Genomic DNA, 16,879 nt, shown 5'->3' with positions numbered 1-16,879 from the left:
AGCCGATACCATGCCCATGACTACAGAAGGAGCATGCAACCTCCAATTTTAATTTTTTGTAGTTGTGTCAGCCGACACATCTCTCATTATAACGTGGCCAACACAACTGATTCCCAATTGAGTCAGCTCGTTTATTTCAAGTCAACGAGTTTTAGTAGCTATCTTAAATGCACCAGATTTCAAGATTTATCAGGCATTACAACACTACCAAATAACCTCAGGATGAATGCTAGGGCGTGTTATTCTCTTTTAAGGGCACTTGAGGTTTCGTCAAGATAAATGAAACCATTTCATCTTTATCTGGCTACCAAAAAACTTGTCTGACACCTTGCCTAATAGTTGCTCGCCAATGCTGCTCCAACCGCCAACGACCATTGATCCTGTAATGACTGGCTCATTCACTAGTAAACCTAGTTGTAAAGCTATGTTCTCGAGTGTGATTGTACATTCACGCATGGAAGATGAAATGTGTGTATCTCAGGTCTCTATCTTTCCACCAACGTGCTGATAAATGTGAGATCTAATCTATACCCCATAGCATACGAGACACATGTAAGAATCTTGCCTCTTGCAAGTATTGTTCAATTACATGTGGTGCCCTTGTTGATAGATTGTGTATGTACGTCTTCAAACTCTGATATTTGGTCTGAAAATAAATAAATAAATAAATAAATAAATTTAATAATGTTAACAACTTAATAATGAACTTAATTAAAATTTTAAAAAAATGTTTTCTTACCATTTGAAATTGAATGTCGGAAACGTGGTTGTCACTAAACGAATAAGAGTATTTATCATTATAAAAACAAATTAAAACGAATAAAATACGAAATAGAAAATTAAAACAACAAGAAATTTAGAGAAATCTAATGAAAAATTAAGAACTAAAAACTTGAGAGAATTTGATTTGAATGTAAAATGGAGAAAATGGATAGGGTTTATATAGCAAATAAATTAATCATGTTATAGTTGTTGGAGTTTTGTGACTATTGTGATTTTACCGTGCTTAAAACGCGCTCTATAGGACGTGCTTTCTTGCCATGCCAGACTAAAGCATGTCCACCAGGGCATGTTTTCCGCTGACATGGCAGGAGGACACACTTTTAGCCACATCAGTAGAAAATACGTCTTACTAGAGGTGTTTTCACTTTTTCTCTCTAAAATCAATCTATTTTCCTAAATATCTCAGAAAGAAAAAAGTCAAAATAATAATAACATTGAGTATGAATTCCATCAAATTTCCCTTACTTGATCGAACAACCCAAAATTTAGTTATTTCAACTACATTAAATGATCTTTTAAATTGGTCGCGACTCTCCAGTTTATGGTCGCTTCTTTATGGTACTAATTGTTGCTTTATTGAATTTGCTTCATTAATAGGCTCACGCTTTGACTTTGATCGTTATGGGTTGGTACCAAGATCCGGTGTTAGACAGGCAGACCTAATTTTAATAGCCGGAACAGTAACAATGAAAATGGCGCCCTCTTTAGTAAGATTATATAAACAAATACCCGAACCTAAATATGTACCTAAAATTCCTTTTTTTTTTAAATCAACTTTTTTCTCAAATTTAGCCCATTTATCATAGCACATAATATTAATAAAATAAACATTAAAAAAATAGACATGATAATTTTTTAAGATTATTTTTAAAATAAAAAAGTAAAAACAAAATACTAATCCTTAATTAAAATTTCTTTTTAAGGGATGAAAATAAAATCCCCTAAAAATTAATTTGGTACTGGATCAATGAGGCAAATTTCAATATTCATGACTCAAATAAGGAAACCTATTTACCGTTTATAATTATAATATTAATATGTCGTACTAATAATAATTGCACAGGAGAATGAATGAAAGTTGTAAAAGGAAAATAAGGAAGATTTTTATTTATCAATTACCCTCTTCAAATTAATTTCATTTTAATTTTGCCAGTCGGAAATTTAATTAAAATATTCAATACACGAAAATGGATGTGGTTACCTTCGGCATCATAGCAGCCGTAATCCTGGTTTTTTTAGTGATTGTTTGTTTCATAACCATTGAAGGCACCTGCAAACGCCGTTCTTAGTTTGGGTTCCCCCCCCCTTTCTTGCTGTTTTCAATTTTTCTCTTTCGCTTCCGCATCAAAACACTTTTTCATTTGCTTTCAATTTCACTAAAAGCCAATAAAAAGGGGATTTTTCTTTTTTGTTTTATTTGGAAGGAAAGAAAATGGTGTTCGAGAAAACACCGATCTTTTTTATGGTGGTTTTGGTTTTGGTGAGTTTGGATCTGTGTTTCGGGAGTGAGCTCGGTATGTCGCCGGCGCATGGTGACCATGGGCATCATCATCATTGTGATCATGGACATGGGCATGACCACCATCATCACCACCGCCATGTGGAGGAGGAGGAGAAGAAGAAGATGATGTTGCCGGAGGAGTTGGCTGAGGAGGAAGATATGAAATTGTACGGATTTGGGCCCTATCTAGACGATCACGATCGCGATCGCGATCATCATCATCAAGACCTCTCCAGTTTAGGTAATTTAGTTGAAATTTATGTTTTAAGTCTATTTTGCAATATATTGATGTCTTTTTAAGTTGAGTTTCAGTGGAAAAGGTGAAGCTTTCTGGAGTTTGACATTAGTTCTGAGGGAAAAGCCTTTCTTTCAAATCTGAGTTGTTCATTTTATCGACTTAAAATCAGCCTTGATTATAATTACCTACTGATATAACAAGCCATGTGTATCCGCTTATCTAGATATATTTTGGAAGTAGGACGGACACTTTATGTAGTCATTGAAGGTTTGGTGTGACTGAATGTGATTGCCTAAAAAGTTGAGATTTATGAGATTAGGTTATCAGTTTTAATCAAAATTTAAGAGTGAAATTTTACTTGAGATGGGCAGAGTTGCCCCTTCTAAAACGGATCTTACTGGCCTATTGCATTTTATTCAGCTAGTGTGACTTTTAGCCAGAAAGTCAATAGTGAAAGTCTAGTCTGTAGCTGGTTTAATGTTGTATCAATTAGTTGCTATGGGTTTTGTGTTTAAGCATCCACCATATGGCTGCTGGTTGGATGGGTAAGGCCTGCCTCCTTATAGTGCTTGAACCTGCTTGACATTTTGGGTTTAATCACACATAATATAAGCTTCTAACACTGATCATTTAGCCATTTGTCCCCGAGGCAAAGTGTCTGAACTGTTTTCCAGCAAATGTTGAGCGGAATTCCCCCTTGCTTTAGCTCTTACTGTGAAGGTCTAATTCTCTTAAAGTTGGCCATGTGTTGTGATAATCTAATGCTACATTATAGTGGAACATATCTTTGCATCATGTGAGCTTAAGTGTGTTAGGTAAATTGGCTCTTGTTCCCTACACTTACCTTTTATTTGGCGTTCTGGCTAAATTAATTGGAGAAGAATTTGCATAAATATCTATTATGGATTTCAGAAACTTCATTCTTTTACTGAATTGGTAGACTTAGTTGAATTCTACTCCTAAAATGGTCTCGAAGGTGTTAAATCAGAAAATCTTTGGTTACTAACCATTGATTTTAATGCTGATATTGGTATGATGCTCTTGGATTTTGTTTTTTCCACTCTGATTGCTTGTTGTGTTGGAATTCCTGCACTCCTCTGGATGCTGCTATATCCATTTATTATGTTCTGATCAACATGTCTCAAGTTCATATAATTGATGCAGTTCTGATATGACGTTTGAGCATTCTTTGGACTGTTTTGTTTTTGACAGGCCTTTGGTTACGCGCACTGGGCTGTTCGCTCTTAGTAAGCTTGGCTTCTCTTGTTTGCCTGATTATTTTACCCGTGATATTTAGTAAGTTAATTCTTGAAACATAACTATTTACATATTTGGTCTTCACATCAGCTTTATTTTCTGCTGAATTGATTAATGCTTTTTTATTCCGTGTTAAGATGTTATCCTTGATAATGGAGCTCAAAATTTGATAATGTTATTGCAGTACAAGGAAAACCTTCCAAGGCAGTTGTTGATTCATTGGCTTTATTTGGGGTTAGATTCTTTAAACCTTTCATTTGACATGTGAATTTATAAGTAAATATTGTCAAGATAGCATCTGTTGAGTACTTGATCGAACTATTGCTTAGTTTTGGGTTTGAGCAGTATTTAGAGTTCATTATTCAAAGCACTCTCTCTCAACTAGTTTTCTACGTTTTGTTGTACCTGGATATTACAGGCAGGAGCTATGTTGGGAGATGCTTTTCTGCACCAGTTGCCGCATTCTTTTGGTATAATTTTTATCATGTATAAACTTATGATTGTTCAACTTAGTAATAAGCCCTGACTTTTGTGGTATATTTGAGGTTTTAATGTAGGAATTTTAGTTCTAGTTCTAGGATCAATATAATCCATGTGTTTCAATTTCCTAGCAATCAGTAAGATGTTTATTTTGCATTTACATTTTATAAGTGGTTGAGTATGTCTTGACAAGGGAGGCCACAGAATTTAATTCCATTCGCAAGCCATTAGGTGGTCTTGGGTGTTCCATTACAGGGCTGCTATTTGAACTTGCAGGCTACTGCTTGCCTTCTGGAACCATATACATCATGCATGCTTTAGAGCTTGTAATGATGTTAGATAGTTGCTGACAAAGGGATTTTTGCATTTTGGATTCGGGAAATGGGGGAAAATGTAAAATAATCAAAGATTGAACGCTCCTTAATATGACTTCACTCAAAACATGTTCTCAATGGACCATGACTTTGGTTTGTTCATGCAACTGCAAGTTACTTTATTTCCCCAACCTAACAAAAAAGCCTAAAACTGCAACTACTACTGGAGCTGTAACTCCTGGGTAGCCTAAGTAGATGTATGGACCTAAGTTTCTTCAGCTTTAGTTTGGGGCTTCCAAGGTGTGTAGTCATATTAGTGATGCATCAAAATTCTTCTTTTCATGAGAATCATGATGTGATCCTATGGAATTTGTGAAATTATAGAGAGATGGGTAATGAAAGCATCATTTTTAGGCTTTCTTTATCTCCTTGTCGATTTTATTAATCTTATTAAAAAGAATGGTCAAATATAAAATTCTGTTGCCAAACAAGTTGACTAAATTTTTGTAAGTGCAGTTTGTACTGTGGTTTGTTGGTTGAATTGTGCTAGTAGACAAGTCACTTACTAATAAACCATTTGCAGGCGGTGCACACTCCCACTCACATGATGACCACGGGGATCATGCACATCATACTCATACTGGGCATGATAATACGCATGCACACTCTTTAAGGGATCTTTCTGTGGGCTTGTCTGTTCTTGGTAAGTAGCAAAATATTAGGAAAGTGTGTTTGTGTGTGTATACATATGAAGATGGGGGAACTTGTTGTTAGGCTGGTTATATCATTTTTTTATATCTGCTGTGATGTAAGAAATTTCTTGTTCAATATCGCTAATTAAAATTTTGAGTGCATATCATAGATAGATGATCTAAATGTTCTATGTTTTCTCAAGCAGTTAGACGTGTATAATGTAGAAGGAATTCCGTTGAAAGTTAGTTGCTACGTTGAAAAGAAATGAGGCTTGGTAAAAGTGTTAGTTTCAATAGGAGTTTGACTTAAGTAGATATGACAGTGAGTATTACATATTTAGGATATGCTCAATGTGTTCATTTGTCTTTGCTTGCGAACCTTAATAAGGGTATGTTTGGGCATTACAGAGTAAATAGATGAATGTGTAATTACTAGGGCAGTTATTAATCCCTCTTGTAATTACATGGAATTCTAATTTTCTAGATGTGTTTGGCTGATAGAGTGTGTAATTAACCGTAATTACTTTGTCATGTTTTGTAATATAAATTGTAATTACATAACTGCTTAATTTTAAATTCAAAAAAAGAATATTACTTATTATAAAAAGTTATCAATAATACTTGATGAAAAAAAACTCTAAAAAAGTAACAAAATCCAAAATTAAATCATAGTATTTGTAATTACAAAATTACATAATTTTAAATTCTAAAAAAAGAGAATTATTAAATTATCAATAATATTTGAGAAAGCATTCTCTAAATAAGTAACAAAATTTAAAATCCAATCTTTTTATGAAATATGTTAGTCCAAAAATAATTCTGCAATATAACTACTAATAAAATTAACAAGAAAAAAAAACATTTTATACAAATTTATCTAATTACTCTAGCATTTAATATGTGTTGGGCTCCCCCTAAACGTATGCTTCTTGTTATCTTCGATTTGTCCTTGGTCAAGTACAAATAATTAATGTAACGTAATTTAGTTAAAATTAGTATAAATAATTTATAATAAATACTATGTAATTTAGTTAAACATTTAGTAGGTCAAAATGTATGATAAATTATCTCTCATCAATAAAATTTCAAATTATTTAGACTAGTTTAGTAAAATAACATATAATTATATTTTAAAAAATAGATGTATTAAAATTAAAGTAATATTATTATACAAAAATAACTTAAATTATGTATGAGTGTGTTTGGAAAGCCATAGGATAATTAGATTTGAGTGTAATTACAAGCAATTGTACTCAAATCCTATTACTAGGTGTCTATCCAAATGCACCCTAAATCTTTGCCACACACTCTAGGAAATGGACTTTGTTGGTTGTTTTAAGCAATTAATGTAAGAATAAATTGAGGAAAGAAATGGCTGAATTTTGCTCCTTGATGTTAGAAGAGTTATCAGGCATTCCTTATCTACTCTACCTAGTTGATTTATAAATAAGCATGCAAGAATGATCAAGTTGATTCTATCACCTTTCATTTTCCTAGGTAGATCACTTCTTCTATGACATGAGTCTCTTGAAATTGGCTTGATTTGCTAGAGATGCTCTTATTTACATAGTTCGGCTTGCGGTTTGGACCTTGGACACGGTTTTTAACACTCTATTTTGTTAATAAATTTTTTTTTCTATTTAATTTTTTTATTCTAAAATATATTTTTAAAATTTTAAAACTTAGCCTTTGTTTTTCTTGGCCATAAAAAACTTAGTCTTTGTTTGGTTTTAGGAAATAGAGGCCATTTCCGTTTTTGTTTTCTTGGAAAATGGAAAACATTAAAGAAAACATGTGTTGTTGAAATTTTTAAAAATGAAAATGAAACTGAAAATATGTGAATTAGAAAACAATAAAAATTTGTTTTCATTGTTTTCCCTAAAAATGCTTTGTAAAAGTGAAAATGATAAAAATTGTTTTTAACTTTTGATGAATTGACTCCGGTATGTAAATGCAAAATATTCTTTTTTTCTAATGTTTTTCTAATATTAAATCTAATATCCTAGTTCGAATTCATATAAATGTAAAAAAAAAATTATTTTATTTTTGCTAGAGAAAAAGAGTTACCAAACATGTTTTCATTATTAAAAATGATTTTTTATTTCTCTTTACTAAACATGTTTTTCAATATTCAAAAAGTAGAAAATGAAAACTGTTTTCTGAAAATGGAAAATGAAAATAGAAAATATTTCAGAAACCAAGTGGAGCTTTAGTATTTATATTTTGTATTTTAATACTTCTAAAAGAATGGGGCTTGGCTTGGCCCATGGATGCTAATTGCTATCCATCATTTCCTCTTAATTATTTAATGTTTTATCATAAGAAAATGCATGAGTGAAATACTAACAGGAAGGGTGTTTTCCAGATATATATTTTTGACAATTTGGCCACATCCTGAATTATTTCTTGTGAAGTTTGCTGATCTCTATTGCATTTGAGTTGGAGCCGAATAGTGATAAATTAAGCTTGTTTCTTAGTGTTACTTTTCTCATAATCCCCCCCCCCAAAATATATTATTTACTTTATGGGTTGCATCTCCCTCTTGCCTGCTTTGAGGTATGAAACTCATGCACATATTTTACAAGAGATGCTTGTAACTTGTTTGGTAGGATGAAGATAGAGATTGTGGTTACAATTATGTTATTTGTCTATGAGTAATTTAAGCAGCTAATGCAATAAAGTTTACAACAAAAACGAAATATCGAATCATTCCAAAGGAGAAATCATCTCTGGAGCTATACTGTTCTAGCATGTTTTGGCGCCTAGTTTGAGATGTGGATTTGAAATTACTTTTGATCTGGATCATACTTTATTATAAAAGGAAGGGAAAAGAAAAAATAAAAAGTTGAGAAACACTATCAGTTGCTTGTTTCTCCTGAAGTTGATAATCTTTCGTTGACCATTTGCACACTGACATTCTGCCATCCCAAGCTTTTTTTTCCTGTAAATCAAGAAAGATTTTGGGGGAAGTGCCTGTGTTTGAACCTAGGTTTTGTTCATACTAGACTGTTTGGTAACTACTAAGCCTAAATGAGGTCAACATTTTGTTTTGAGAATTTTGATTGTTTGATACGAAGTTTTAACAGGTATAGTGTAAGAACCTTGGCACTATGTGCTTGCAGTTAAGGAATAGATGGGATTGGGTGTCTACATGAAATTATAGAAGTTCTAAGTGAAATCCCAAAAAGAAGAAAATAAATAAATGGAAGTGAAGAACTTAAACGATTTTGTCCCTGCATGATTGATGGATTTTACGTCATGGAGATGTAGGCTTCTCTTGAAGTCAGATAACCCTTTTCTATTGATGGAGAAGGGGCAACCTGAACCCGACTTCAAAGAGTATACAGGCACCTACCATCGAGCCAAATATACTTGGGTGTGCCAACTAATTATTTGGCGACAGGCTGAAAGCCCGATGAGAATTTTTTTATAGCTAGATTTGTTGGACAGATTGCATTATGCCTTTCCCCTGAGCTAGAGTTTGTTTTGAAAACCTGTCATTTGGAATATTCTGAACTTTGGTGTTGCATAATATCCTGTGGAATCTGTAATTTAGAGAGTGGAAGTGGTGTTTATTTGCTTTGGAATAGGTGGTGCAGTAATACTTTGTGGGTATGCATGTATTTTGTTTCAAATGACTTCATAAAAGACCATCTCTCTCTCTTCTTTTTCCCCCCTTCATTTTGCTTGACCTTATTTTGGGTGGTTGTGTCATGGTCTTTCTGTATGTCACAGCGGGGATAGTACTATTTCTTATTGTCGAAAAGTTGGTCAGATATGTTGAAGAAAACTCTGGAGGGGCTAGTGGATGGAGCCATGGTCATCACCACCATCATCACAAAAGCAATAAAAATTTGAAGAAAAAGGATGAAGATGCTGCTCACAGAAACAGTTCGCAACCGGTAGGTGACACACCAGACAACTCTTTGAATGCAGATAATGCAACTCAGCCTGAAATCCGTAAGGTAGTCTTCGAATTTTTACACTGGAGGTCTTTTGTGCTAACAGATTTCATACAATTGAGACTGTGTATACATATTTTCTAGCTATGGCATTATTACAAATTCTGGGAGCAGAACTGGGTTGCACCGCATGAGGTGTAGATATGTTTTGTATCATCTATATAACATTTGTTACCTGTAAAGATATTCTGCCCATTTTGGAAACTGAATTCCTTAAACCTTATTTTTGAAAGAAAAGATTGAACTTGAAAAAAAGTGACAACAGTGAGATGTAGAACACTTGAAGAGTTCTGATGACAACATTGTAAATTAGTTTGAAATACATAAATACATGTTCAACATCATCTAACATATTTTATCTAACAGAGAAAGAGTTCTGCTGGTACCAATGATGGTAAATCAGATACCGGTTTTGCAGATGGCTCTGCAAATAGTGTTAAAACCTCGGCACTAAAGGAAACTTCTCATTCACCATCGAACTTGGTGTTTGGCTATCTTAATCTCTTCTCTGATGGTGTTGTAAGTATTTTTTTCTGTTGTGTGTTTGCAAAACCTAATGTTCTTGTCCTTGAATAACAGTTCTTTTCGGTGTTCTACTATTGCAGCACAATTTTACTGATGGGATGGCTTTGGGAAGTGCATTTTTGCTTCATGGATCTGTTGGTGGGTGGTCCAGAACTTTATTTTTGCTTGCACACGAGCTTCCCCAAGAGGTTTGAGTTCTTTTATGATTTGATGAGCATGATATATGTCATTCTAAAAATGTCCTTAACTCACTCCCTGACAACAAAAAAGATGTCCTTACGACTTGAAGATAACAGTGATATTAGGTAATATGCTTGTAATATGGAAAATGGGAAGAAAGTTTGAAAATCAAACGTGTTAGAATCATGATATTATTCATGCGGTGCTGCATCCGAATGGTTTCCATGCCTTGACTATCTTTGTGTCAATGGACCATGGCAACTTTTATCTACTACCGAGCATAATGCTACTGATAATTGAATCTTCTGCTTTGTTTTGGCATGGCATCATTGATTGACATGCCAAGATGGTTTTTGAGCATTGAGGTTTAGCCATATACATGGTTTTTGAGCATTGAGGTTTAGCCATATACATTCTTTTCCATGGCTACTAGGGGTGTAGCCAAAGCGGGGCAGGCAGGGGCCTTGGCCCTCCCTTGGCTCAATGAGATAATTGCATTTATAGTCCCTCTCTAAAATTACAAGATTCAATTTAGTCCTTTTTAACTAATGATTAAATGGAAAAATCATGTTTTTGGTCCTTTTGAAAAATTAATAATTTAATTTAAGCATTTTTAATACAAAAGTATTAGCTTTGGCCCCCCAAATTTTATAATCTTGACCCTCCCCCCTAATCAAAATTCCTAGCTTCGCCCTTGATGGCTACCCTCTTTAGCTCGGGAATGCGAGATGTCATTTAGCATTCCGAGGTCAAGACTTTAATCTTCCTAAATTGTGGCAACTATTAAATTAAGAAGCCGCATTTGAATACGGTCTATTTGATATTTGAGAAATCCATCCAGTTTTGAACCAATAATTACATGTTGAAGCTTAGGGAATGAATTGAACTTTCAGGAGTTATTTAAATGGCAAACAACCATAGAAAGCTGCTAGGAGGTCAATTGGCTTCGCGCCACCGACTAACCCACCCCTTAGGGTTGAGACTTCTAGCAGGTCTAGGGTTCTAGCCCTATCTTCTGCATAGGCACAAAAAAGGGCATTGAGGTTATTCTGTTAGTTCTCACAGTTCAAGTTCACTGTGAGATTTGATTCGATGGTGCTCTGTGAATTCTAGAAAAAGAAAAGTAGTGTTATGAATATGCAAACAGAATCATAGTGTTATGAATACGCGAACAGAATCATGTCACAGGGAAGCCAAAGTCAACTGCCTTGCCCTTATCTCGATTTCTTGAATGATCTATTGTGGTTGACAGTTTGGACTCCTCATAGGGGATTGAAACCTCAGGACTCGTTAGAGAGAGATCCAGCTTTCTTTAGGGTTTTTGATAAAAGAATTGCTTAGGTTTTATTATTCCATACTGGCCTTAGTACATAAACAGAAAACCTATTCTAGAAAGGAAAGAAATCAAGTAAAATCACAATAAAGAAACCTAGGAAAGAAATCAATTGAAATAAACTCACAACCTAAAATCTCAAGCCCTAATTAAAGAACCAAAACTAAATGGCTTTTCCTAACATAGGTTCGGCCACTTGAGCATCCGCAACATTACCTCCTCTCCTGTAGAAAGAGTTTGTTCTCAAGCTTGAAGTCTAATAAACTTGACGATATAAATAAGACTGTCTCAATTTCAATTTCTGGTTGTACTTCATTCAAATAAGCTAATTCTAGCCAAAAGAGTTTCTTATATTTATGCCTAATTGTGTACGGTTCATCACAATTTTAACGTAAGCCTTTTGCCCTTCTGCCATTTTTGCCCTTGATTTTTTAATAAATGGGGTAGATAAATTTACTGAATTTGCTTCAGTAGTTCCTCCTAATGTATTGCTGCTCTCAGAAATTTGGGATGTCAAGACTGTCATATTTGCAGGAGAAATAAAATTGCCCTCATTGCCTTGCCAAGTTCCTCTATGTTTTTTCTTGAACTCTAGCATTTGCTGCTTCTGTTCAAAGGCTCTAGCGAGGCTCATAGCCTTGGCTAAGTCAGGGAGTTTGTGCATATGGTCCAATTGAATGCAATCATCAAGTTCAACCATGAATAACCCGTCATGTTGGTCTACCCGAATGTATGACTAGCCTATGCTAATATTTTCCTGTTATAGTCATTAATACAGCTCTGTGGTTCCTATCTGTTTCGAACTAACCAAATATCCCAAGGGGGTTACGTCCTACTAGAGGACCAAAATGTAGGGAGCAATTATTGTGGAGTTCTAACCGGTTCATCACATGCCCCTCCAGCTTAATCTAATAATATCTAAGTTGTGCCTCACCTAGCATGTGGAAGGCTGCCAAACTTATCTACCTTATTGGTGTGTTGGTCTTCGAAGAACTGTTCACTCCGGTGCAGCCAAATCAATGGATTTTCTGACCCATCAAAAGCAGGAACATCTAATTTTGTGTACTTGGGAACAACTCCAATTGGTAGAACCACCTCACTCCACGGTGGTGGTGTTGCACCTCCTCTAACAGTTGGTGGGAAAGGTGCTTGGTGTAGTCAGGTTGTACTACTGCTTGTGTCACTGTCCCCAATTGTTGATTTACACACAGTAAAAAATTAGTGTTTTCATCTGCTCCAGGATTTGTGATGTCATTTGTTGCAGGTGGTTGTTTATGCAATTTTTTTAAGTTGATAAACTTAGCCTCTGGCTAGGATCTGTAAGTGTTTGATGTTCTTGAAATAATGCTTGTATGTCATTGATCATTGTGGTCGGCTTTGACGCCAGGTAGTTATAAGTACTCGAACAATTTTGTGTCACAGGGTGATTGATAGGGAAGTTGAAGTCAATTGTCTGCCCCTCATCTTGATTTTTGGAATGACATTGTGGTAGACATTTCAAACTCATTAAAGGGAGACTGAAACCTTAAGAGTCGTTAGAGACTAAGGGTGAGTTTGGATGGGCGGTGCATTTACCTGCGGTTAGTGTAAAAACAGCGGTGGCGGTGAAATTGGATATTGTAGTGATACTGTAGCCTAAGACAAAAAGTAAGCTAAACGCACCGCACCGTCGCCCCAAACCCACCCTAAAGAGAGACCTGGATCTTTATAGGGTTTTTGATAAAAGTTTTGCTTAGCTTTTATTATTCTATACATCGCTTTAACTAAGGATCAGTCTTATTACATAAACATGAAACCTATTCTAGAAAAGCTAGAAATCAAATAAAATTGCCATCAAGAAATTTAAGGAAAGAAATCAATTGAAACAAAATGCAATCCAAAACCCTAAGCCTTTATTAGAGACCTGAAAATAATGGCCTTTCCTGACACAGGTTTGGCCTCAAAAGCATCCACAACAGTTAGGCTCTTTGGTTTGTCTTGATTGACAAGAAAACCACATTACCTTCTTTACTAACCCCTCCAAACCATTCCCATCATTCAGCATCCACACACAGGCACACAAAAACCGTCCCTTATAATGCATGACTGAACCATGAAAACTATCCTAACGTGATAAAATGGAAGCACAATATAAAATTTCTTTTAAAAGGTGTGCTTTGAATTTTTGCTTTGGGTATCCTCATATATATCAATTCAATGGCTTGGTTTATTCCCTCTGTGCAGGTTGGTGACTTTGGTATACTGGTAAGATCTGGGTTCAGTGTTTCCAAAGCCCTGTTCTTCAACTTCCTTTCAGCACTGGTGGCTCTAGCAGGAACTGCAATGGTCTGTATTCTCTGCAGCTAGTGCAATTATTACCTCAAGTGATAGGCAGAGTAGTTACAAACTTTTTTCTTTTTATAGGCTTTGCTTTGGGGACAAGATCCTGGACAGTCATCTTTGATTGAGGTAATACAGCAACCTAGGAGTCATGTTCGTTAAGTTAGTTTTGATGGTTATGGTCTGAAGTTCACAGTTTTTTGTTTCTTTTTTCCCCCTTTCTCGCAGGGGTTTACAGCTGGTGGATTTATATACATTGCTGTTGCTGGAGTGCTTGCAGAAATGAATAACAATGGCAAAACAACATTGAAAAATACTGCAGTGCAGTTACTCTCACTAGCATCTGGCATGGCTGTTGCCCTTTGTATTTCACTTGTAGAATAAATAAAAATCCATTCAAGATGAGTTTTGTCCAAATGAACTCAAAGCTCCTACAAGGACTAAGTCACTGCTTTCTTTGGAGTTCGGGTTCCTGCTCGGTTTCAAGGTAAGCTACCCTCTGTTTAGATCTCAGAAATCAGGAGAGAGAAGGATAAAAGCTTATAAGCTTACCCCTTTATTTTTGGACAAATTCCTCGCTCTCCTTGACCCACAGGTGAAAACTACATCTCTGGTATATTCCCTTCGGTAACCTGTAACATTATATTGCCTGAAAAAGGTTAAACAGATGTTTTCTTTTTTTGGTGGAAATGCTTTTTGTCTAAGATTAACTGGATTGTCCCATGCTGTCTTGTTACTTGAATTTGGGTACGAGTGTTAGTCTGGCGCAAGTATATATTTAATCCTTTTGAAGGGCATTTTTTTTTTGGTTGTCTTTGTATCTTTAGGGGTCTCTAGAATTATATCTCTGTACTCATGCTTAAGTATGTGTTTGATGGGGATGTTGGATACGAGTATTTTAAGCAAAATGGAAAGTCAGAAACAATGTAAGATGTTGCTTTGACACTGAATCATTTCCCTTGAAAGAAGATAACCCATTTTCTGTTAAAAGTTAAAGATCACGATTAACGGGGAAAAATGATTATGGGTTTAATACTGCTTACAAGTTTCCATTATCATAACGGATTATATCAGTGCATCGAAGCAGGAAATGACTGGTTTCGAAACGTTTTGATGAAAGCACGAGGCCAGGCAAACTCTAGAAAATTAGGATTTGAGAGAAAATCTAGTTCAAGCTTTAGTATTTGGTTCCTTTTTTTATTGAATTTGATTTGATTTTGGTGTGATTTCGTTTTGAGTAATAAATTAAATCTATTTGGTTTGATGTTTGATTCGTGAGTTGACCCTTGTAAATTTTCAAACAGAATTGAACCGATTTTTATTGTTACTTTTGATTAGCTTAAATTTTTATTATATAAAAATAAATACTTTATTTTGAAATAAATGAAAAAACGTCAATATACAACAATATTATTGTTTAAAACAATGAATCAAATGGCTGAAATGAATTTGGTTTCATTTCAAAAGAAAAATTATGTTTCGGACAGAAATCCAAATTTTTGGAGAAAATAGTTATATGGACCACTGTTCACATGCTGAATTAGGAAAATGTTTGGTTTTAAAAAATAATTTTAGGCTTTAGCTAAGCAGACTTAGGTCAGTTTAGCTAAGAAGGCTTAGGTTGATTTATTTTACTGTTCAAAAAGTAATACAAAATATTTTTATTTAAATTTAATTATAAAAATATAAATATTAGTATATAATTATTTTTTAAGCAATAAAATGAGTTGAGTTGAACTTGCTTAAAGTAAAAATATAAATTTAAACTTAACCCAAAATGTATTGAGTTTATCGCTCGCTTAATTTATGAACATTTTTAATTTCTAAGAATTTTATTTTTTTTTGAGTTATTAAAAAGAACAATTTATAACATTAGATAGGAGTAAGATGATTAGATGGTATAACAATTGTCTTTTAGCCAAGCCCTGAATGCGATCAAAATAAGAGAAAGCTGAAGACATGTATTTAGGTTGAAGGAGGGTCATATAAATTCAAATGTAAATTCAATTAAGGAGCACGGTATTCTTTAGTTTAATGCTGAGAAAATTGAATTTTCCACTATAAAGTAATTATGATGTATGAATCTTTGGACCAAAATCATATAGGTTGAGTGGGACCGCATTCAAGGAGTTAATGACGGTTGCACAAACCCAAATAGTGCGTAGAATGACTTTATGGGGTCAGGCAACAATAATGAGACTTAGGAAGATTCAAACAATGGTCTATTAGGGAAAGGTGTTTGTTTTAAGCCTAATGATAATCTATTCTTCTTCCCTATTTTACCACTCTTCTACAAGAAACTGTTTTTCTTATTATACTCAACCCAATATTTATTGGGTTATTTTCGTTAGTCCAAAACACAAATAATAATTGAGGTTTATTGCTTAAAACTTTTCTACACATTAAAAATAGGTGTGGACAAATAGAATCTTAAAAATATCGGCTTGATATACACATTAGAGCCTTGACCTTTTTATTAATTTTTTATTCAAGTAATTGTTTGTGCTCTGTTCATATCCTCTAGATTTTTTTTACCGACAACTTAAAAGTTTCACACTAACAATTTTAAGGTTCTATTCATTTTTATGATGGCTACTCCTACACATGAAAGTGAAACACTAAGGGAGTTAGCCTCCAACTTTGCCAAGGTTGATCAGTTTGATGGTGACAATTTTCGACGATAGTAGAAAAAGATGCATTTCTTACTAACAACTTTGGAGATTGCTTATATTTTAAATACACTTAAATTGAAAGAGAATGAAAATGAATCTATTGCTACAACCCGGAGAAAAGAAAAATGTGACAATGTTGATTACATGTGTATAAGCCACATATTGAATGACTTATCCAATGGTTTATTGGAAACCTACTAGAATGAGACCACCGATAAAGAACTATTAGACAAATTGGAAACAAGGTACATGATTGAAGACGCTACAAGTAAGAACGTTCTTGTTAGTTGTTTCAATAATTTTCACATGATTGATGGTCATTTTGTTACAGAACAATTTTGTGAAATTAAAAAAAATGTTAAATCAAATTAAACAACATAACATGACAATGAATGAAATGATTGTTGTATCCTCCATTATAGACAAACTTCATTCATCCTAGAAAGATTTAAAAGAAATCTAAAATATAAGAAAGAGCACGTATATCTCTTGAGGCTTTAACAAATCATCTTTTACTTGAAAAAGAATACAAAAAGTGAGATTAGAACCTATATTTTGAAAATGTCAAAGTACATGCTATGGAGGAAGGGCAAATTACTATACCATCCAATAAAAAGTTTAAA

General features: G+C 34.2%; 1 protein-coding gene across 1 annotated transcript; it reads left to right on the top strand.

The window, feature by feature from the left end:
* The first annotated feature begins 1,808 nt into the window (after nucleotides 1-1,808).
* On the top strand, nucleotides 1,809-14,381 carry LOC107918102 (IAA-alanine resistance protein 1). The gene is made up of 11 exons (XM_016847616.2): nucleotides 1,809-2,525; nucleotides 3,735-3,818; nucleotides 3,964-4,013; nucleotides 4,198-4,249; nucleotides 5,157-5,276; nucleotides 9,001-9,230; nucleotides 9,594-9,746; nucleotides 9,833-9,940; nucleotides 13,489-13,590; nucleotides 13,669-13,713; nucleotides 13,813-14,381. Exons 1-11 carry the CDS (start codon nucleotides 2,216-2,218, stop codon nucleotides 13,966-13,968), a joined length of 1,410 nt encoding a protein of 469 aa, XP_016703105.1. The 5' UTR covers nucleotides 1,809-2,215; the 3' UTR covers nucleotides 13,969-14,381.
* Nucleotides 14,382-16,879: the final 2,498 nt, after the last annotated feature.

The sequence above is a fragment of the Gossypium hirsutum genome, chromosome A12 (assembly GCF_007990345.1).
Source record: "Gossypium hirsutum isolate 1008001.06 chromosome A12, Gossypium_hirsutum_v2.1, whole genome shotgun sequence".
In the NCBI taxonomy this organism is placed as follows: Eukaryota; Viridiplantae; Streptophyta; class Magnoliopsida; order Malvales; family Malvaceae; genus Gossypium; species Gossypium hirsutum.
The sequence above is the reverse complement of the archived record's forward strand: the minus strand, read 5'-3'. Positions and strand labels throughout refer to the sequence as shown.